General features: G+C 55.2%; 2 protein-coding genes and 1 long non-coding RNA gene across 15 annotated transcripts in view; 1 reads left to right on the top strand and 2 right to left on the bottom strand.

Moving 5' to 3' along the window:
* Positions 1 to 3,177, bottom strand: part of PASK (PAS domain containing serine/threonine kinase) — a 38,281-nt gene extending 35,104 nt beyond the window's left edge. For all 4 annotated transcript variants that reach the window (XR_012123354.1, XM_073217796.1, XM_073217795.1 and 1 more), the window contains exon 1: positions 2,432 to 3,177. The gene's annotated coding sequence lies outside the window, so the exon portion shown is untranslated. The remainder of the gene's footprint in view (positions 1 to 2,431) is intronic.
* A 138-nt stretch (positions 3,178 to 3,315) lies between these two features.
* Positions 3,316 to 22,235, top strand: PPP1R7 (protein phosphatase 1 regulatory subunit 7). The gene is made up of 10 exons (XM_017664760.3): positions 3,316 to 3,450; positions 6,245 to 6,373; positions 8,301 to 8,356; positions 8,896 to 8,961; positions 9,418 to 9,548; positions 9,913 to 10,075; positions 11,720 to 11,836; positions 12,658 to 12,762; positions 15,969 to 16,055; positions 21,930 to 22,235. The coding sequence occupies exons 1-10, from the start codon at positions 3,399 to 3,401 to the stop codon at positions 22,104 to 22,106; spliced, it is 1,083 nt and encodes a 360-aa protein (XP_017520249.1). The 5' UTR covers positions 3,316 to 3,398; the 3' UTR covers positions 22,107 to 22,235.
* Positions 11,843 to 21,698, bottom strand: LOC108399784 (uncharacterized). 10 transcript variants are annotated; one of them, XR_012123360.1, is made up of 10 exons: positions 21,321 to 21,698; positions 20,057 to 20,296; positions 19,754 to 19,973; positions 19,463 to 19,663; positions 18,318 to 18,450; positions 16,719 to 16,879; positions 16,510 to 16,599; positions 14,037 to 15,466; positions 13,783 to 13,836; positions 11,843 to 12,210 (listed from the first exon to the last, which is right to left on the bottom strand). It is a non-coding gene; the product is annotated as an uncharacterized lncRNA (long non-coding RNA). The 10 variants fall into 10 exon arrangements; XR_012123362.1 differs by having other exon boundaries at positions 15,069 to 15,466; XR_012123363.1 differs by having other exon boundaries at positions 13,783 to 15,166; positions 15,249 to 15,466.
* Positions 22,236 to 22,247: the final 12 nt, after the last annotated feature.

The raw sequence follows: 22,247 nt of genomic DNA, 5'->3' as shown, positions 1-22,247 counted from the left end.
TTCTACACACACAGCAAGGATAAATCGTAGCAACATAAGTAAAAAAAAAAAAATCAAGTTACAAAAGCGTATCAACAGAATTCCCTTTTCATAACACCCCACCCCCAAATTGAAATATACTGTTTAGGGATTCACATTTATGTGATAAACTCAAACTCCAGGCAGGAGGTTTGTTTCCTCTGAGAGTCCCAAGCAAGCTGGAACGGGGGAGGGCACAATGGCAAAGGGCTGCCTGGTTCTTCATATGGGTGGTGGGCTTAAAAGTGTTGACTTCACTGTCATGGTTTGTGACTAACATTGCATTTATCTGTTTGTATAAATCAACTACTACATCCTAAAAAATTAAGAGATGCTTTATATACACACATATATACCCAGCACAGGATCCTAAAAAGAGCAGCTAATTCTGAACCAAAAGGTGAGTAGAAAGCAAGAAATTAAATATTAAACTATTAGAACAGGTTGCTTTCCTTCAAGTAGCAACATTTAAATGTCAGGGGTTTGCATTTCCTTCTCTAAGCATCTAAATACACTCATTATTTCTACAACAAATAACAATAATGTATCATAGTTTAGTTTTCTACTACAACCAACCTATAGACAAAAGCACATTGACGTGCTTCAGATTACACTGCAAATGTTACAAAACTCTACTTTGTAAAAAAACAATAATAAAACTCTTCAGAAAACAGTGTAAATATTATAGAAGTTTACTTTGTAAAAATAACAAGAAAAGGGAAAGGAGGGAAGGGTAAGGACAAGCAATGTTCTGTTTCACTGGAGGAAGTAGATAAATAGTGCCTGAAGCTGATAGGTCGGGAGGTGGAGGCAGGAAAGGGAATCCTTTTTCTTTCTGTGCCTTCTGTGCCGGCGGCAGTCCCTGTGGGCCTGCTCAGCACTGCTCAGCACGCCCGCATCACAGGAACAGGCCCACAGCGCCTCTGCAGAGCCTCCCCTGGCCCCGAGAGCACAGAGCCCAGCTTCAGGCAAGCTGAGATCGCTTTCTTTTTCACTAGTTTGACTCAAACACTAACTAGAAATGCCCAGAAGCCCAGGCCTCGATTTTTAGAATGGCTTTTTTGTTTGTTTTTTGTTTTGTTTTCGGTACCTGCTCCAAGCAGAAAACATGGGAACCTGAATACAGCACCGAATGGATCTTCAGAGGCATCCTATTCCTGTTGTGCCTTTTGGTTCCAGAAGGCATGGCAGGACCTAACAGCAGCCAGGATAGGTGTGCAGGGAATTTCTGGGAAAATACTTGTTGCTAAACTTCTGGAAGCAACCACCTTTCTCCCACCAAAACACAGCTAGAAAGCAAATAGCTTCGACTGCTCCCACCACTGTCGAACACCCAGGAGCAAAATCAACTTCAGCATGAAGTTAACACAGTGGACAACAGAGCAGAAAATGGCAAAGATGTCATTTTGAGCCACCCTACAATCTACCTTCCTCTGGACTTCAGGTTTAGGGGTAACTTGACTCACCATCAGAGCCATTCTGGGACTGTATGTTTCTGGCATGGAGCATCTTAAAAGAATACCCAGGATGATGACTGCTCTGGTGGAGGGTGTAAGCAAAGCGCACCTCCAGATCCAGGCCAGCAAAGCTTCCGGCAGAACCGAGCCCAGCAAAGTGGAATGAAGAAGCCTGCCTGGCAGAGGCGCCTTAAGGCAAAGATCCCCAGAGCTCCCGTGGGACGAGTTCAGCACACCGGTGAGAGAACAGGAGGACATGGGCGAGCCACCGGACCTCCCACGCCTGCCCAGGCAGTCTGCATTCTTTCCCAAAGACTGACTTTAAAAAGGTCCGTGCTTGGTAGTAACACTGCCAGATACACATTTTCACAAAGATCCCTCCAGGGGCAAAGGCGCCCGGGTGAGGGCGGGGAGGAGAAATGTTACGGTAACCCAGGCAACGGCAGAGAGATGGAAAGAGGAACCCAGAAGCGAAACTTCAACCTGGACTTGACATGGATTTATCTGGGCGATGGGGTGTGGAAGGCCAGGGGCTGCCAGGCATCACGGCCGCATCCGAGTTCGGAGCTCGGGCCGCGGCGGGGCCCTGGGTGGAGAACCGGGTGAGGAGGGGGACGCCGGGGCGCGCGTGGGTCGTGAAGGAAGCGGAGGGAGGCAGGGGCGTGCGCGCCACCTCGCGGGCTCCGCCCAGCATCGACGGGCTTCGTGCGCGGCGCAGGGCCCCGCGGGCCAGGCCCCCCGAGCCTCCCGGAAGCCTACTCCGGGGAGCAGGCGGGACTGACAGACGCACGCGTTCAGTCCGGGCGGCGCAGGGCCAAGCAGCCGCGCCCAGAGGCTGGCAGGCAAACGGCCGCGGCCCGCACGAGCCCCGAGCTTTGGGCTGGTCGGACAGCCGCGCCGAGGCCGGCGGGACCCCGCAGAGCCCGGCCAGGCGCCCCGAAGCACACGAATCTCACCTGGGGAAAGCGAGGGTCACTCCACCAAGTTCACTTCACCCCGCCGGGAGGGAGCCTATCGCCGCTAGTCCATCAGCCAATCGCAGAGCGACTCGCACCGATTGACAAGCCTTAAAAGCCAATCAGCGGCACCTGAAGGCGGGATCCAGAGAGCCGGCGGGCAGAAGCCCGCGCTAACGGTTGCTAGGGACGCGCCAAGTACCGCTACGGCGCCGCAGAGGGGCCAAAAGAGACCGAGCCTCCTCCAGCCTGGAGGAAACCGTTTCCTCCGGTCTCGAAAGAAGGGTGAGCAGCGCGGAGCGCGCCTGGAGGTGGGGGACGCGGGAGGCTCCATCAGGAGCCACTCATACCCGAGCGGCCGACGGGGGCTTCGGCGCCGGCAGTGGATTGTCCCGGCACCTGCAAACGGAGCGGGTCCTACCCCCTGGTTCCCGGCCTCCGGCCTCCCATCCGCGCTCGACCGCGGGCGCCACACGCTGAGCGTTAACTAGAGGCGGTCCCTTCACACGGGCTCAGTCCGCGCGGCGATGCCAGGACACAATCGGCCCACGGTACAGACGCGGCCCTGAGGCCAGGGACGCACTCGATTGGCCCGCACTCTGCAGCCCCACGCAGAGACCGCCCCGGCGTGTCCCTCTATGAGCCCACGAGCCCAGAACATGTCTCGGATTCGCCTCCCCGCTCTCCTGCAGCCACGGCTCCGTGCGTGCGGCCCGGACTGCCCCTGCCTTCTTCCCTCGCAGTCGCTGTCCAGTTACCTGCGGGGAGGTGAGGTCGGCGACGCAGGGGCTCCCGGTAAGTGCGGCCTCGCGGCTGCACTACAACTCCCATGAAGCGCAGGGGCTCGGGCGCGCCAGGGACTCAGCCCTGCACTGGGATTCCATTGGCTAGGTAGGCTCGGAGCTGGAGCCCTGATTGGCTGAGGCGCCTGAGGCGACAGATTCCGGAAAGGGGACGAGCAGCCAACATGGCGGCAGAATGCGGCGCGGGCCAGCACCAGTCGCAGGAAATGATGGAGGGTGAGCGGCTCCCGGGGCAGCGGCGAAGGGCCCAGCGGTCGGGGGCGGCGACCCGCACCGCCTTGCTCGAGGAAGATGGGGCTGCCCGCCTCCGGCCGCGGCCCAGGCTCCGCCGCGCGCCCCTCTGACAGCTGCTCGCAGGCTCGGCTCGCCGGGGCGGGGCGGGGGCGGCAGCGCCGGGGAGGCGCCGGACCCGGCGGAGGGAGAGCGGCGGCGCGAGCCGGTCGATGGGTGGGGACTGACGGCGCGCCGGCCTCGGCGCCCGGTGTCCGCCGGCTGGTGGTCCGCGCCCCGACCCTCTGAGCCTGACCCGCAGGGAGGTCTTGGCAGCTAACGGGGAGACAAGGCGAAGGGCGCCGTGGGACCCGCCCGAGTGGCTCACCGGTGACCGTAGTGGGGCGGAGAAGGGTCTTCTCGAAAGCCAATAGGTTGTGGGGAAGGGGTGACAGGGAGCCCAGAGACTGAGTTCTAGAAGAGCGGGTGCCTGTTTTTCAAAGCTGTCATAGTTCCCAAAAGTCTAAATTAAAATATTTCGCTTTGTTGAAACAATTTCATGCATATATGTGCATATAATTATGCATACACACACGCATAACCCAAATTGGAAAATCAGGCACGTCGAATGCTTATATGCATTTGGCTGGGCTGGTTTCGTGGGCGGGGTACAGAGCTCCAGAAGAGCAGCCGCTCCCCCCTGTGTCATTTGTTAGGGTCGGGGTGAAGGACGAGCTGGCAGGTTGGGAGCGATCTGTGCACGACCAAAGCCAGCCTCCATCTGAACCTTGAAGGACGACCACAAATCAGCCACGCTGGGGATAGGGTAGGGGAGAGATCAAAGATCGTTTCAGGCCAAGGAAACCACGCAAAGGCACAGGGGTGTGAGAGAACGTGAGCTGTTTGCAGGAGAGTTTGACCCAGAATAGCAGTCGTATTGGATAAGGGAGGAGAGCGCCGTGAGGCTGGTGAGAAAAGGCGGTAGGAGGGTCTTGCTGAGCCGTCTTAGACTCGGACCCTGGCTCTTTTCAGGCAAGGAAGTGCTTCTTCCTACCCTCCTCCTTCCCCCTTCCCCCATCTACTCCTGCTTCCTCGTCATCTGTTTCCCTGTCTTGGTAAATGGTAGGTACAAAACCTAGGTGTTTCTCCCCCACAGTCAATCCACAAACTGATGCCTGTACTTCCTTAATGTCTCCGGTCTCCGGTACCTCTTCCATTCCCACTGCCGATGCCCTGAGCCAGCCTGTTGTCCCCAGTACTCCAAAGTCACCTTATATGCTGATCTGCACTCCCATGCCCAGATCCCTGTTACCCTCAGGCTAGAGTCCCAGGTTTCACCCTGGCTGCTCTTCATCAGCCAAGCCCCTCCCACCCTGGGCTCAGCTGCTGCAGACTAGTTAGTGCCCAGTACAACTTGCTCTCCCCTGGCCTTGAGCACAGAGTGCCATGTGCCTGGTAATAACTGATGTAGTGAATGTCTGTGGCCTGTCGTGCACACGCTCGCTGCTCTAGTGCCCTTTCTCATTTACTCCTGACAGCAGCTCTAGTGTGCAGGTGCTATACTATATAGTAGCTTCTTCCTACAGATGGGGGAACTGACGCTTGGAAAAGGAAACACCTACCAAAGCTGTGTGTTTGGGCACAAGATGAAACTCAGGAAGATCCACTGGCATTGCAGAAATTTTTGGAGTCAAAGACCAGATTTGGATTTTAGACTCAGATCAAATGCTCTCGCAGTGGAGTATCAATCAGTCAGAGCTGGACAGGCAACAGGGAGCCCACTTAGGAGGCCAGGCAGGAGCCTGCGCCACAGGGAAAGTGGCCGGGCCACGGCAGTTGCCAGGAAGAGACGAAGGGCTGGATTTGGGAGTTTTGGAGGTGGATTTCCTGAGAACTTGCTTTCCCCAGCAGCCTTTTCCTGGGTATTGCTTTGGCAGGCCCATCGGGAGACACAAAAATGAAATAGGACTTCCTTCCACTCAGAGCACACCCCTCTGTGGACAGGCTGCAGGTGGGAAAGAGAACACTTTCCGTATGGTTTGTGATTCCGAGTGCTGTGTCAGAGCTTCGGGTCTGCTAGACACTTCCAGAAGAGGTCAAAAAATCTTAGGAAAAAGGAAAATTATTTGGCTATCTTGCCAAAGATTTGTACCAGTCTGCCACATTCAGTTATTGCCTTATTTATTAATTCAGAAAATACTTACCAGCCTTTCAAAGCATTGAGCCAGTGTCACTCTGCTGACGTTGAGCTTCAGTGACTTTATGTGGGCGTTGTGCACTGTTCACTGTCTTTCCCTTTCCATCAGAGCTCCTCCTGTCCGCAGTCTGATTTGAGTTAGTCTTGATTTCTCTCGGAATGAGGGCCTGTGAACTGGGCTGACTTTCTTGGCCAAATGAATAGTGGAGCATGGATGAAGGCGTGTGACGGTAGGGTCATGACGGTCGTCCCCACGTGGATATCCAGGCCAAAAGCCAGCCGCTCAGGAGGCGCGTCACTGCATTTACCATTAGTACGTTTAATCAAAAATGATCTGGGGCTTTTGGATCACCTGGCAATTCTTCACAAGTTCGTGGCCTCCTCGCTCCATCCCTCCCCACCCCCATGTTCTCCCCATCACTGCACACTTCAGATGGTGCCTGGGACGTGGAAGACACTCAAGTGCTCCTTGAACGGATTCGACAAATGTTTTTGAATGAAATCTTTTGGACTTAAAACTGAAACTAAAAGTCAGCCTGTTACGCGTCCCTCAAAGGTCACGTAAAGTGAATGTGAATTCTTAACTGACGGGTGTGGATTCAGTTGACAGGCGGGTTGAATCTGAAGAATCAGGTGATGAAGAAGGGAAGAAGCAGAGCGGCAGCATCGGGGCAGACCTCAGCGAGCACGGCCTGAAAGATGGAGGAGAGCGGGGCGAAGAGGACCCAGAAGGTACCAGGCCAGGTTGACCTTACGCTCACTGGGGTGAGCAGGTGGGGCTGTGCTGCCTGGGGTCTGCCCCCAGGTGGCCGTGCTGGGTGGGTCCTGGGAGCCCTGCTGTGAGAGACAGGTTTATCTGACTGATCTTTGCTGCCGTACATTTGAGGCCCTCAGTGGCCTGGAAGCTACTGGACCGGCCCTCTGGGAGCCAATTCCCCTGAGGCACTCCCTTAGCAAGCTGGGTCATTGATGGCCCCTGAAGGCAGGCTGCAGTTTTTTCTAATTCCACTGAAGGCAGAATCCTATTTCTGATAATATTGGTACTGAAGTGTCATCTGGGACAGAATCAGTAAACTGTTTCATTAACCTTTTGTTGAGAAACAGATTTGAAGTAAATACCATGGCTCGCCCCCATGCTTGTCTTTCCTGGGACAGCGAACTGATTTCAGAATAGCACTTTCAATATTTTAGAGAAGTCATTTCTGAATCTTGCTTCAGATTATAAGCCTGCGAATCATTGTCCAAATTGCCTGCACGTTAGGAAGACAGTTTTACAGGGCAACTATCCTGATAGCAATTTGTTAACAGCAACAAATTGAGTTGAGAGATGAGAAAAATTAGGTTCTCAGCTCAGAATGGTGGTCTTCACCCTCGTCAGCCATGATCTAAGCCCTTTTTTGTTTGCTTAGAAAGTCAATTTACATTGAGAAGAATGAGGAAAACCACTTGAATAGACAGAAAAGTATCTGAGATAAATTACCAGGTGGAAAAAGCACAGTTCCGAAGAGTGGGCATGTCCGAATCTCATTTTAAAAGTGTCAGTAGTAGACGCAGATGGACAGTGACTGTGAAGGGGTATGTGGGGGGGACTTGGTGAAGGGGGGAGCCTAGTAAACATAATGTTCTTCAAGTAATTGTAGATTAATGATACCAAAAAAAAAAAAGTGTCAGTAGTAGTATGTAGTCTTATCCGCGTAAGAGAGAACACCAGACTGATGGTGAGGGCCTCATGGGGTTTGAGAGGGCCTTGTACCTTCTGCATTTTCCAGATTTATATACAGTACATGGTCCTTTTAGCATATTGGTAACTGTACATTATTACTATTACAGTTGAAAGCAACAAATTCATTCTTTTTCTAATTAATTTTTAAGATAATATGCTCTCTGTGCCAGTGAAGATGATTGGTAACTATGGCAACCTAATTTTAAGGTAGAAGGCAATTACCACAAAAGCACCAGGCATTTACTTGGGAACTTCAGTGTTGGTATTCTGGAAGTGATGTGGGTGGAACGATTGCAGGGAGATGGCGAGTGAAAGCTTCCCTCACTGACTTAGTCGCAGAAAGTCCGTGCGCCGGGACACCACCTGCCCCCACATCTCTGGGTTTTGCCCGACTCCTTTTATTCAGTCTTAGGTTGGGTGATCTCCTGTAAATCTATGGATAAACAAAGCCAGAGAAGTGTTTACAGATGTTCCACTTTTCCAAGCAGTGAAAGGCGTGTTTTGGAACGTGGTCTGTGTTCGGGCGGCCTGATTTAGTGCCACAGACAAGGAAAGAAAGGCCATGGGAGGGCGGGCTGCTGTTAGGTGAGGCAGCCCGGGCACCGCTGGCAGGCAGGCTCCCCAGTGCCAACTGGGCTCACCTGTGGCTCAGCTGGCCTGGCCCCTCCTTTCTGATGACAGCAGCAGCCACATTCCTTTCTTGGGAACTTCAGTGGCACAGATGGGAGTTTGGAGACTTGCCAGTAGCCGAATTCAGGAAACTCAGCATGCTTGAAAGATGACCGTTTCTGGAACAGGGTGCTGCCCCTGCTGAGTAGCCCCCGCTGGCCACTCCTCTGCCTTCAGGTTAGCTCAGTGAGCCAAGCAACACAGATCACAGCCCTCCTCCGATGCTCAGGGACTTTGAGTGGGCTTTTCTTCTTGTTGCTTTTTCAGAAGGACAGGAGTTGCCTGTGGACATGGAAACCATTAACCTGGACCGAGAGGCAGAGGTAAGGCCACCTGCTTAACCTGGCCTCAGGGCCAGACCTCTGACCACCAGGGCATCCTTTTCAATACCATGATTGCCGTCCTGCTTCTGTTTAACCACTGAGGGCTGTGTAGCAAACAAAACACCTTAGACTCATAAATCACATGGTCAGATGATCACGTTATTGCTGGTGGGGTCCTACCATCCCCACCATTGGAAAAGCACCGTGCATCAACGCCTCGGGGCCTGGGGAAGACCGCCTGCTGTGGGACAGCCTGCCGTGGGCTCTCCCCCAAGCCTGCAGCTAGCCACCCACAGTGACGGGAGCAGGTTCATCTCCTCCAAACTGAGGCTGATGTCTGTGCTCACGGGGGCTAGAGGGTGAGAGAGGGGTCCTTTATACTTCTCTTTTGGAGGGTCAGCATCACACAAAACTTTGAAGTCATAGGTAAACCAAAGAGCGTCTTCCACCCACCAGCTGGCCTCCTTGTAGCTCCTGTCCCAGGAAGCACGTCTTTAGGCTTCTGCCTGCAGCTCAGCTGGCTTTCTGCTTTGTTTCAGGACATTGACCTGAACCACTACCGCATTGGGAAGATCGAAGGGTTTGAAGTGCTGAAGAAAGTGAAGGTGAGGGGGCTCGGTGACCCTGGGGCCTAGCCCACCTGAGGGACATAGGGGACCTGTTGCTGAGAGTCGGTGCTGCAGGAGTGCTGGCCGGCACGCACAGCACCTGAGCTCCCTTCGCTCCACACCTGGCGGGATTCAAGCAGTCCAGGAGGCTGAGGGGCGTGTCCTGCTGCAGCTCGCACACCGAACTGCACGGTCCCTAACTCACTTCGGAGCCTGCAGACAGGTGGAGATAGGCCATGCTCCCAAGCTTGACCAACGCCTCCCTCTCCAAGTAGGTCTGCTCCCTGTGGGTGTCCGCCCGACCTGGCCAAGGTCAGCACCCTTCTAGGACACAGCAGGAGAGTGGAAACCGCATCCTCCCACCTGGAAGGCTTGTCCTCTGCCCTGTGACGCAGCTCACACTGTCTTGTGGCCTCCACTGCCTACGTCAACTGCCCTTTTTCCATCCCCCAGACTCTCTGCCTCCGTCAAAATTTAATTAAATGCATTGAGAATTTGGAGGAGTTACAGAGTCTTCGAGAGCTGGATCTTTATGACAACCAGATCAAGAAGATTGAGAATCTGGAGGCGCTGACAGAGTTGGAGTGAGTCGTGAGACCTGGGGAAGCAACTGGGGTACCTGTCCCATCTCCCCAAAACCAACCCTATGCCCCAGCTCTCAACCCTGGGGGCTCCTGTGTCTGCCAGGGTCCTGCCCTGCACCTGGCGGTCCTGGGTGACATTGGCCTGCCCACAGTCTCAACCTGCAAATCAGACCTTTGACTGGAGGCTGGCATAGTTTCTGCCCTCAGCACAGTCCTGTGCAGGTGGGCGTCTTGGAGGTTGCCCCCAGCTGTCCCCTGGGCAGTGTACGGGCTGCCGGAAGAGGGTGCCGCCTCTGAGTTAGTGAGGTTCTGAATTCTGTGCGACCTATGCTTATTAAGCAGTAAATATCTTTCCTGTTCCCAGGATTCTAGATATTTCTTTTAATTTGCTGCGAAACATTGAAGGGATTGACAAGTTGACGCGACTGAGAAAACTCTTCTTGGTCAACAACAAGATCACCAAGATCGAGAACATGAGCAGCCTTCAGCAGCTACAGATGTTAGAGCTGGGGTCTAACCGCATCCGGGTAGGTGAGGCTGCGGGGGCGGCAATGTGCGTGGCCTGTGGGGGCCCGGGGGGAGGGGGCGCCTAGTTTCATCACATGCTATAATTTTTTTTTTTGGAAACAGTATTTTTTAAGAAAAAATGCTGTCTGGAGGTCAGCATTAATTGACTGTTCACCCAGATGCAGGGGTCTAGCCTTTCTGCACAGAGATTTCACTCGCTCTCCATCCAAACCACGACCTAGACCCTTAGTAAACCATCCCATGTACATCCTGCAGGAGGTGGACCAACCAGCCCTGAGCATGTTGCTTTCGAATGTGCCAATGTTGTGTCCTCCAGGGAGCCTCTGAGATGAAAGTGCCCCACGCAGGGCAAAGCGGCTCGCAGTGGCCCGGCCTCCACAGCTGGGGCCCCAGGAAGCATGTGGCAGCTCGGTGCCTGGTTGGCCCATGACCCCAGGGTACAACCGCGGATCAGCCCGCATTAGATGCTGCCTCCACCGACCTGGGAGCAGCAGGCGGAGTGGGAAGCAGACGCAGTTCCTTTTCCATGGACGCAGACGGGCCCTTACTCAGCTGACTTAGAGCCTCAGAGAAGAGCTGGGGGAGCAGTCAGAGGACTGGTGTGGGGCAGGTCAGCGGGAAAGATGAGCACATCTGCCAGCTCAGCCAGGGGGTGGCTCAGAGCCCACCTGGCATCCCAGGGGAGCGGGGCCGCCCAGGTGAGTGCCCCCAGCACCGCTCCCTCCTCTCATGTCTGAAGGAAGAAGGACGCCTACAGCACAAGGTGACCAGAGCTGGCGGGATGTGAGCCACAGCGGCAGTACTGACACGGGCCTCTGGTGACAGTTGTTAGCAGAGGAGGGCCACAAATAGCGAAGTGTAGCCCACTCAAAACCAGACAGTGGCCCAGGTGTCGGCGTTTTATCAGGTGTCTCCCGTGGGAGACCCAAGAGGAAGGTAGCTTGTCACAGATGCACGCAGGCGGTAGCAGTCGGGGTGCACTCCCCCTGAATCTCAGACTGCCCCTGCCAAGCCCTGCTGTGACGGGCAGGATGAGATGGCCTGGCCGGCTGGCGTCTCTACTGGTGTCTGCTGGAACCCAGGGAGGGGGAAGGAGCGCTCAGGACTGGCTGCTGTATGCAAGGCCCTGGGGGTGACTGCTGAGCGCAGGATCCGAGCTGGGAGACACAAGCGGGGTTACAGAGACTGAGGGGGCCTGACCACCAAGGAGCATGGGCCCCTGCTCCAGGAATCCTGAGTGGGCATCCCAAGGTCAGGACATCCAGCATCTCTCTTCTGTGCAGACCTGGGCTCTGGGGAACGTATTTTAATGGTATATCCATGTAGGATAGTATGATGTGTCCACTCAGAACTTTAGAAGTCAGAGGGACTTGAGGAGTCGCCCCACTCTGGGTTTTCAGACTGTTTGTTCCCCAGCGCACCAGAGCCCTGTGAGGACCCGAGGGCCGGGAGCCCATGGGTGTGACCGTGGACCCTCCGAGCCTCCTGGTGTTCCCGCCACGCTCCAGGGAGGGTTCACGGGACAGTCTCCCGAGGGGTATGTGCCTGCCCAGCAGTGCGGGGCTGACCCCCAGACAGCTGCTCCCTGCCCGCTGCGGCCAGTCGGCCTCGGGGGGCTCACCGCTGCCCTGTCCCTCCCACAGGCCATTGAGAACATCGACGCCTTGACCAGCCTGGAGAGTCTGTTCTTGGGGAAAAACAAGATCACTAAACTTCAGAACCTGGATGCCCTGACCAGTCTGACAGTGCTCAGCATGCAGGTACCGCCCTGCCGGACGCCCGCCGGGCCAGGGCTGCTGAGCGGCCGGGAGCGTGCCTCCCCCTGTGTCCGGGCCCACCGCCTCTTCCCACCTCAGTGAGCCACGGAGACGTCAGGTCTCGCAGACTTTGTGCAAGTCCATGTCGGGCTCAAATTTCCCTCTTTCAGGGTCACAGTCCTTTTTCTAGTCCAAGTCCTCTGTGAGTTTTAGCCAAAAGGGGCTCTTCAGTAGGTTCGGTTTGTTCTGATTCCTCCTGAAGTGTTTGGCTCAGTGGTGGAAGCGATTCCTTCCACGTCTGCGAACCCTGGAGCCGGCAGACCCTGTGTCTGGGAGCTGGTAAGGGCCCACATTTGCCCAGCCTCCCGTCACCTTTTCTGTCAGAAGCAAAAGAGTGGAGTCAGACCCCCGCCACCCGCCGTGCGGGGCTGCCCTGGGGCAGCAGGAGCCTCAGCCGCGCACGCCTCTTGTAAAGCAGATGCTCTGCAGCCTCCGCTCAGCCCCGAGCACAGTGCATACTGAAAGCGGGGGTCGCTGTCTGTCTTAATATTCCCTGGTGTGACCCTTGAGTCACTGAGCTAACTGGAGGGGACCTTCCCCAAGTGCCCCTAAAACGTGGCTTCTCAGCCAAAAAGCCTTTTACCCACCGCATGAATTTTAGCCAGTGCAGCAGACCAAGATTCTGACCTCCTTTTCTGCTCTGGCCCATCTTTGGTGCGACGCCCTATCGCTACGGCTCTTGAAGAGGAGACACCTTCTTTCCCATCAGCCCTTTGGTCTTGCCCCTGCACTGCTCTGACAGCTGTTGACTCTCCCTCTTGCAGAGCAACCGGCTGACCAAGATCGAGGGTCTGCAGAGCCTGGTGAACCTGAGGGAGCTGTATCTCAGCCACAATGGCATCGAGGTCATTGAGGGCCTGGAGAACAATGTAAGATGTGTGCTTGTCTGTCTGGGACGTATGGGCATGGGCGGCTGGTGGGCCAGCACACCCTGGCCTCTGGCCTGGGCTTAGGTACCATCAGCACCTCCAGACGTTTATCATGGGGACCTTAGAGCCCTGGAAGCTCAGTAGCCCTCCCCACGCTGGGGACTGTGTATGTGTGGTGGTCTCCACGCTCCCTGGAGTGAGCGTTCAGTGGCCGCTTTGCTGCAGCCAGGGTGCCGTCTCTAAGCTGGTGGGAGATGTGCCTCCGCAGCACTATGGGCTCGGGGGAGGACGGTAAGAACGACTGTGCCTGCTCCAGGCGCCCTGCACTACAGAGGGCTAGTGGTGATGACAGTGGCCGCTGTCCCCACTCCTGTCCAGTGGCTGCCTCAGCCCTGCTTCTCAGCCCCGATTTTCAGCAGGCCTTGCAGCCTGACTGGGCGTGCTCATCCCGCCCCACCTTGACCCAGCACAAAGGCTCCTGGTGGCCCTGCCCTCCTCAGTCTAGTACTCACAGCAAATAAAATACTTTTTCTCATTCGATTTACTGAGGGTTTTTCTGTTTTGTTTAATTACCAGCCAATGTAACTGGATTGGCCACTTTTGTTACTGTGAACAGTTTCATTCTTAGTAAAGGCTCTTTTGGCCTCTCTGCCTAAGCCCCTGAGCCTAGTCACCATGAGAAATGTTTTGGGGGAAAGATACGTGCTGAGTTTCATCTCACCAACATCTACATAAAATTTTGGAAGAGTCAGAACTTGCTCATGGTAAGATTAGTCCCCGTCCTCCCCCGGCAACCAGCTGGTGAGCTTGAACCGGCACACGCTCAGGTGGCCCAGAGTGCCAGGCTGAGGCATGGTTCTGAGAGGTGGGGCTGGGATGGAGGCCGCACAAGCAGAGCCATGTGGGGGGTACACACAGGATGCCCAGCTTGTCGGGCCCACGCTTGTGAGGAGCACTGGGGCCCCTCCTGCTACCCGGTCTTCCCGTGCCAAGGCCCTGCAGTCCACAGCGAGCACCCACCCAGGAGAGGGCATGTTGGCAGCATGGTCCAAAGGAGCAGCTGGTCCCAGGCCCCTGGGGAAGAAGCAAAGTTGAGGATTTACCAGTAGGAGTGCTGCCCACCGTGTGGGTTCACCCCTGGGTCATTCTTGGGTCTCCGAAGCAAACAGCACAAAGCAGCATGAGCTCCGAAGGCCGTCGGGTCACTGTGAGGCTCGGCACTGCATGCCGGCCCTTCCCCCGGGCTCCTGCTCAGCTAGAGGCCCAGGGCTCACCTGTGTTTTCTTCTGGTTTCTCTGATTCATCTGGAATGTGTGTGGGAGCTAAGGAAGTAAAGGCGCCTTCCTCGCAGATGGCAGAGCCACTGTCCTGGAACATCGCAGGCCCCTGGGTCTTCCTGCTGCCCAGCAGGTGTCCTGCCCGCCCCTGCTGTGCTCCCGCGAGGTCCAGTAGCGCAGTCTTGGTGTGTGTGTGCCCTCCCTTTTGCTAAGCAGTTCTCATTGGTTTGCCTTTGAATGGGCTTTGGGAACTTTGTCCAGCTTCCCCAAAAATTATGAGATGTGTTAACACGCAACTGCATAGCTGTGCTCAGGGCTTTGGACCAGTTCTGGCAGCCAGAACGCCCCTGCTACGGAGCCTCCGCACTGGGGCCGCACGAGGATCCCGTTGCCCTGTTTCAGAACACGTTGGCCTCGCTGGCCTCCCCCACCTCGTGCTTGCATGTGAGCACCGCAGAAGGGTGGCAGAGGGCTGCGGGCGCTGTGTTAGTGGGCCTGGCCTGTTGCTGGCCTGTTGTTGCACACAGGCCCCTCTTCTACGGGTTCTCCTAAGTCCCTGTTTGCTCAGAAGCCCTGCAGGAGGGAGCCTCCTGCCAAGCTGCAGTCCCTCAGTAATCCGACCAGGCACGATGGGCCCTACAGAAGCCGGCGGAGGACCCCTCCCAGGCATGCCTGTGCCCAGCCCGAGGGCCACGTGGCTTCTGGGAGCATGGCGAGGCCAGCGCTCTGTGAGATGGGATGAGCCACGGTGAGGGCCCGGCCCCCACGGAGTCAGACCAGGCCAGAGCGCTTCTGAATCGGCAGCTCTGTTGGCTGAATGCGTCTGCATTGCGGGTTTTGTTCTATTGGGACATTCTTTAACTTCCTCTTAGCACTTGGAAGGATTTGGAATAATAATCATAGGTATACAGTGGAAAATGTCAGAAGGGAGTCCTCAGTCAGAAATAGGCAGAGAGCAGGGGAAGGAACTTCCATCCAGGCTGTCAGCCAACTCCTAGATGTTCCCCTTTTGATTGGAGAAGAACTTACCAACTCTTTGTTTAAACAAACTTGGGCAAGCAATGCGAGCTCTGACAGACTTCATGATCACTGCAGTCGTGTTCTCCGTTAAGTCATGAAACTCTGACCTTAAAAAATGACTCAGGCTCAGTGTGTATTGGAAAGTGTCTGCTGGGCACATCTTAGAGCAAAGGGTCAAGGCATACACACTATGGACACAGCGTGGTCTCCACACGCCCGACGCCCAGGGCCAGGCATCCGCCCGCCTCTCTTCCATCCTGTGAATCCCAGGCCCGCTCCAGACCTGCCCTTCCCAGCACCCAGGCTCTCCTCTCTGCCCCTTCCTCCTGGGGGCCTCTTGCCGGGAGGAGGGCCACCACCGGGAGTGGCCCCCTCTGCGCCCTCTGCTGTGCCCGGGCAGCTCCTCCCTGTCAATGAAGAAGGAAATACTATTTTAAGGATTACTTGGTATTGTGGTATTTTATGTTCCCTCAAGATAAGCACCAAACAAACGTTGCTACAATCATCACCCCTTCTTCGAAGCCCATCCCGGACGGCCCTGGGAGCCTCCTGGAGCCCCAGGCCTCCCTCTGCTTTTAGGCAGGGGTTATTCTGCTCTTCCCAGGACTGTGTATCTCCCTGGGTCTTTGCGAACGGGGATTTGGGAGCCTGGGGCTTGGGTCTGACAGAACCAGTTTCAAAATCCCAGGGAAAATGAGAGCTCGATGGGGTGGTTGTGAGGCTTATAGGCATAAATTACAGCAGAGAGGCTGGGTGGGCTGCAGGAAGCAGGCACGTGTCGCCTCCCTGGCAGGTCATGTTCTGTCATGTTCTGAGGGAGGGGGGCTCTCCCCTGCCTCAAGCTCAGCACGACACTGAGTCATTGTTGAACTGAGATGACCCAGGAAAAATTCTATTTCCTTGTTTTAGAACAAACTCACCATGTTGGACATTGCGTCAAATAGAATAAAAAAGATTGAAAACATCAGCCACCTAACAGAGCTGCAGGAATTCTGGGTGAGTCTGACACGCTGCGACTGGCGATGCTCATCTGCACGTCCTGCTGGTGTGGTGTGGTGTGAATGGACGTGGGAGCTCCAGCCCCGAGATCCTCGGCGGGAGTGGGCCTGGGGTGGTGCCGCCATGGGTGTCTGGTACTGGCTCTGTCCATGGCCTTATGCCGCCAGCATCACTGGGGAGCTTGTTAAAAATGCAGGCTCTCCAGCCCCGTGGCCCCCCCGGATGCAGACTAAGTCGAGGTGGGTGTTCTGACAGTGCCGTGCAGTCAGCAGTGCGAATCTGCAGGGAAGTGTGAGAAGCCCTGCACTAACTATAGTTAAATTGGAGAATCGCTGTGCACCTAAAAGGTTTCCAGACACAGCCAAGGGGCCGGTGCCTTCAGTGCGAATGTGTGCCAGCACGGAGAAGGGGAAGCAGTGGGGTGTCTGCAATCTGTCATCCTGGAACTCACCTGTGTTTGCCTCATGGTATTAGGCATGTTTCTCGGGAGCAGTTCTGTAGAGCCAGTAGGTGGACAGGACGTAAGGAGCTGTGAGACCCTCTAAAGGGGTTGCACAGTGATCAGCGAGGGGCGGTCCTCAGTGCCAGGACCCACTCAGGTGTTCCCCTGAGGCATCCTGCTGCCCGCCGCCCAGCTCCTGGCTCCACCACGCGTTTCACCTGAGACGCTGCAGCGTGAGTGCTGTCCTCCGTGTGGTGGGTCTGGTCCAGGATTCCTGCTGGGTCCGAGGCGTGACTCTTCCTTGTCTAGCCACGCTGCTCACCCCACTTACACCCTGTACGTTCTCCTCTCCTCATCTTCAGAGAGCGTCCGGCTTTCCCTAGAAAACAGGAAGCATGCTGTGGACATGCCCCTTCTCCTTGTTAGTAGCACTGGGTCTTTGGGTGGTGCCAGAGTGGGTCTGGGAAGACAGAAACCAGGGCGAGACGGTGGGAAAGGTGTTCCCGGGCTGGGGAGCAAGTGAGCCGCCGCGAGGAAGGTGCAGCCGGGGTGGGCTGGTGGGGTTGGGACGAAGGGGTTTGGTTCTGAAGAGGCCAGCGGAGCCCACAGAGAAACCAAATGACAGGGCCAGCCATCCAGAGGCGGGGACCTGGGCAGCGGGCAGAGGTGCCTGGCAGAATCAGGGAGTGAGTTTGGGAAGGCTGCTGATCCGAAGCAGTGTTTCTGACGTGTGTGACCCCTCCCTCTGCCTGCCCTGCCAGGGACCAGCATGGGCCATGGGGTGCTAAGGCCACAGGTAGGGGCCAGCGAGGCTAGGAAGACAGGCAGGCAGGCTGGCAGTTGCTGGAGGCTGGGTAGCACCCGGCCCTGGAACACCCAGGGGAGTCCTGTTTCTTGGACCACCAGACAGAGACAGTAAAGTTAGGATTTGTACAGTGCCCTCCCTTCACAATGCCCTCCCTCGCTGTCTGATGGTCGCGACAACCCTTGAAGCCTGCGGGATGCCCCCATTTTACAGCTGAGGAATTGATTCCCAGAGGGGAAGTTGCAAACTAGGAACCGTCAGACTGTGCTGTGCCCACGTCACAGGTGAGCTGTACTGAGCTATAGCTGGTCTCTAGGGGAGAAACAGGAAACTAGGCATTATGGTGTCAAATTACTGGGTGTCTAGATTTTTGTTGTTTTTCTTTAAAGTGTATTGGACCTTTTATCTGGCAGACAGTGAAGACCCTGATTGGTCTTTGAGGCCTGCTTAGCTCTTCCAGTGGAGCTAAGAGGCCTGCCCCCTAGTAGTGCCCGAGGCAGGGTGCCCTGTTCCTAGGCTGTGGCTTCCTGGGTCTCCGGGGAGTGTCCTGGGTGTTGAATGCCATCTCTCCGCTCTGCTTGTTGAAAGCACAGACGCATTCCCCCCCCTGGCCTGCTCTGCCCATCGATCGGCTCAGGGCTTCCTGGGGCTTTTTCATTGGCCAATCTATAGGGTTTTACTCTACTTCTCACAGCTTAGTTTGAGTCCAAGTTCAAGGGTGGATTTCTGGAGCCTTTTTGCTTCATGGCCCACTCCTCTCCAGAAGGCCCATCTGCCTCTGCACCCCCAGACTGTGGACACCACCTCAACTCAGTGTGGCGGTGGGTGCTGCCCAGGCTCCCTCCCTGTGGTCCAGGGAGGGCCCCAGGCAGGGTCCCTTCCCTCAGGGGCCTCCGTCCTGGACCACCTTTGTCCAGCTTGTGAGAACACTTGTTTCATCTCTGTTTGTCCTGTTTTCCAGTTGTTTATTGCAAAGAAACCACTAATGAGAAACACTAGAAGCATTGACTACCTAGTGGCCACAGTGGGGGTGCAAGGAGGCAGGCGTGGGACCGACTTCTCTGAGTACACACGTTCACACAGTTAGGGCTTTGGAAATGCTTTGCACATCAGGAAAAAGGTTTTAACCTACAGTTGAAAATGAGCTGAAACAAAGGACCCCAAAACAATTTAGATTAGTACAACAGCCACACAAGGAAAGAGTTGTTTAAAGGGACTCTGAAAACAGTGCTCTGACTGTGTGGCCTTTGTGAGATGTTCTAATGACAAAAATAACTCCAAAGGAGCCTTGGACTTCACTCAGCAGTTCTATTGGGAGTAATATTGGTATTATGATTTTGAAACGACTTTAAGTGTTTTACAGGGTAAGCAACTCCATAATGGGAGTAGGACCCCGCCTGGCATTCCCCATTCAAGAGAGATGCCAGGTCAAAGGGGTTAAGAAAGCGGCGAGTGTTACTTTTGGGTTTGGCCAGTTTTAGGCATGAAGGTGTAGCGGCGCCAGTCATACCGTTGCACCATAAACAGCTACAATATGGCCAAGTGTGCACAGTGGCTGTTTACAGGCTGTGCCTTGAGAGAAGGGAACTTGGGCCCAGCCAGAGGGCGGCCGCCTCTCTGGGCACAGGAAGCAGAAGTGGAGCTCTGCTGGCTGGGTTCTCAGGGCAGGTTCCCTGCAGGGAGGTTGCCTCAAAGAGAAGGAGCCCAGAAGTCAGCCTTCGGACTCCTTAGCCAAAGAATGACCTGCAGGTGCACGGGGCAAAACTCAGCCAGTCCGGGCAGAGGGCGGCTGCAGTGGCCACCCAGTGCTCAGAGACACTGGCGTCAGCCCCAGGGTGGGGGCTGTCCAACACCGGATGCCCCGTCAGGCAGAGGAGGCTCCAAAGCCTGTGGCCGAGCCTGCACAGCACCTTCTAAAGGATGGGGACAGAAGCCCGGCTCAGCAGTGTAGTGGCCCCAGTCTAGGTGGGCAGAGAGGCAGTGAGTGTGGCTCCTCACAGGGAGGAAAAGTGCCAGTAGAAGTGGTGGGGGGCCATTGCTAATGTGCCTCCACCCAAGGCCCTGGACTCACACCCACGTCACCCCTCCTGTGAGTGCACGTTGGCCTTACTGATTCACTTCTAACGCAGAGAATACAGCAGAATGACAGGATTTCACCTCTGTGGTTGGGTCAGGAAAAGACTGGCTTCTCTCTTGCTCTTTCTTGAATCTCAGGTTCATGTGAAGTCACAGATAACACCTTTGATTCAGTCAGCATGCAAGACACACATCCCCTTTGCTGAACTGTGCTGTAGGTTTTCAGGAAAAAGTGATTTTGGTGTTCTACCAGCTGTGTGTGGAATGCATCTTGTACTACACCTGTTTTGTATAAAACAGAGTTTGGAGGAAAGTAAACGCAGGTTTTCTATATAGAAGTCAGCCAAAAACCATTGCAATGGAGAAACGTACATCCTACAAGGTTGGGTCTTGAAAAGCATGAGGTTGTCTGCTGGGAATCATCAGCCAGGGAGGCGTCTGTCACCGAGTCCCTGTGGCTGAGGCAGGGATCATCCCTGCACACTGAAGTCACTGCAGAGCTGCTTGTTTACCCATGTGCCAGTGTCTCTGTACAGAGAATGTGCTAACTGCAAAGGGGGATGTGCTCCCCAGAGTCATCAAGGGTCACCACCTACCACATGATCAAACTTAGCATCCTGGTGGTGGGGCAGCCGGGGCACGGGCCCCCCACTGGGATTCATCTGTAAAGCTTACCTGCCAGAATGAGTGTGCCCCAAGCAGGCATTAGGCTCACTTCAAGTCTACAGGATGCAGGAGGGCTAGAACAAGCTAAGCGGCACCCTGGCACCACGGGGCACCCGTGCAGAAACCCAGAGCGGGCGGTGCTCTGCAAGACAGTCAGCTGGGCTTCTTTTACAAGTAGGCTTCATTTAGCAGGAAAACCCGTGAGGAGGTGGGAGGTACTCAGGGTCAGAAGAGACCGGAAGCCGCACCCTGGGGAGAGGCGCTCTTAAAGCGACGGGGCGCCTCTGTGAGCACCCCACGCCCCAGCCCCACTCCCTCACAGCCAGTAAAGGCCCTGTTTTATCTCCACCCGAGCCCAGGCTCGGGAGATTCTGGAATGGCTATGGAAACAACCGAGGTAAATGGTTTCGGGTTCCATTTTTGGAAAAATACAAAAATGAGAATCTCTAAAAGTTCTCTGTATCAAAGACATCATTCACAATGCACCATTGATGATGAGTGAGATTCCCAGTTCTACGTTGTACTAAAACTGGAGAAAACTCTCCTGTGGCTGGTTGTACTAAGAAATAAGAAACATTGTAAATTTGACAAGACCAGGAGTCTATAAAATAGCACACCACGTGGACTAAAGGAAGTGCCGTGATCTGCGAGGCGGGGAGCACGCTGGGGCCAGAGACAGATAACCGCCACGCAGCGGTCCCGGACAGCATGGGCCGGGGCCGCACAGGGCCACATACACACAGGTATTTTCCAATAAATACTTTGGAAAATTTGGGGAGGATTCATGACAATTTGAAAAACCATCTTCTTTTCTCTAGCTTTATTGTATAAATACAGTGTATATACACGTTAACATGTAAAATATGTGTTAATTGACTGTTAATGTTTCAGTAGGGCTTCTGATCAACAGTAGGCTACTAGTGAAGTTTTTGGGGAGTTGGAAGTTAGACACAGTTTTGCATGGTGGTCAGCCCTTCAACCCCTGTGTTGTTCAGGGGTCCACTGTATTGAAAAAGAGAAGGTGGGCACTGCACCACATCCTCTGCCAGTGCTGGGAGCCTGAATCTAATATCAACTGCTGATGATATTAGAGACAGGTTTTTAAATAGAGTGTGCCACAAAATCATCTTATTTCTTCTAAGCAGAGTCATATGAGTACCTGGTTAATGAATGTGTTTCTGTGTGTGTTATCCTAAAGTGTTTAAGGTACGTGCATCATTACTGTGATCCTGCATTTTAGGCAGGCTCACATTAACCCACTGACTGCAGTTACCCTTGTCCCATGGAGGGCAGGCTGCTTCCCCGCAGGCCCCGTTTTGCACTGTCCTCCGCTGTGGTTGTCCAGTGAAGGTCCCTGCAGGCTGACAGCCGACGGCCGCTCTTAGTCTCAGGGCCTGTGACTCAGCTCAGGAGGAGGCTTCCGTTCCTCCACAAGGGCCGAGCTCTGGGTGGTGGGAATCTAGATTTCCCAAAGCAGGTGATGTCACAGGTCCTCAAGAAGCTCTGTGAAAACAGGGCTCCCCAAACCCACTTTAGCTCTTTACTGAGAGAGGGGGCCAGGGCCACGGTCAGAGCCACGGCATCTCTCCTCTGCCTATCCTGATTCGGGTTTGCCCCTGTCGAGGCGACACGGCCCAGCTCGGGGCACGTACAGGTGCCCTTCCACCTGCAGCCCTGCTGAAAGGTGACCAGGTGTACCAAGAGGGGACGGAAGGCTCCGCGGGGTGCCGGGGGAGGTTTAAGACCAAGCCACCCACCCAGCTCCTGGGTGGGGAGGACCCAGGTGCCCCTGTGCCTCGCGTCCGGGCGGGGCAGGGGCTCCAGGCGGGCCTGTGCCAGGGCCCTCCAGTGTGTGTGCTCACGTGTGCGCGTGTCCTCCCAGATGAACGACAACCTCCTCGAGAGCTGGAGCGACCTCGACGAGCTGAAGGGAGCCAAGAGCCTGGAGACGGTGTACCTGGAGCGGAACCCCCTGCAGAGGGACCCCCAGTACAGGCGGAAGATCATGCTGGCCCTCCCCACCGTGCGGCAGATCGACGCCACCTTCGTCAGGTTCTGAGCCTCCTTGCTCCCGCCTCGGCCCTCTCTTCAAAGAGCTTCCCAGCCACTGTTTTCTGACCTGCCTGTTGCTCCTGAAACCACCACTGACAGTCACAGACCCAATGGCAATAAAAGGCCTGAGCGATCACTGCCGTGTGCG

Source organism: Manis javanica, chromosome 12 (genome assembly GCF_040802235.1).
Source record: "Manis javanica isolate MJ-LG chromosome 12, MJ_LKY, whole genome shotgun sequence".
NCBI lineage: Eukaryota > Metazoa > Chordata > Mammalia > Pholidota > Manidae > Manis > Manis javanica.
The sequence above is the reverse complement of the archived record's forward strand: the minus strand, read 5'-3'. Positions and strand labels throughout refer to the sequence as shown.

What these genes read in the sequence shown, in the direction of transcription:
- PPP1R7 (XM_017664760.3), top strand. Translation starts at nt 3,399, where the DNA reads ATGGCGGCAGAATGCGGCGCGGGCCAGCACCAGTCGCAGGAAATGATG. An exon ending in GTCGCAGGAAATGATGGAGG is followed by an intron (nt 3,451 to 6,244) that starts GTGAGCGGCTCC and finishes GTGTGGATTCAG; the next exon opens with TTGACAGGCGGGTTGAATCT. An exon ending in AAGTGCTGAAGAAAGTGAAG is followed by an intron (nt 8,962 to 9,417) that starts GTGAGGGGGCTC and finishes TCCATCCCCCAG; the next exon opens with ACTCTCTGCCTCCGTCAAAA.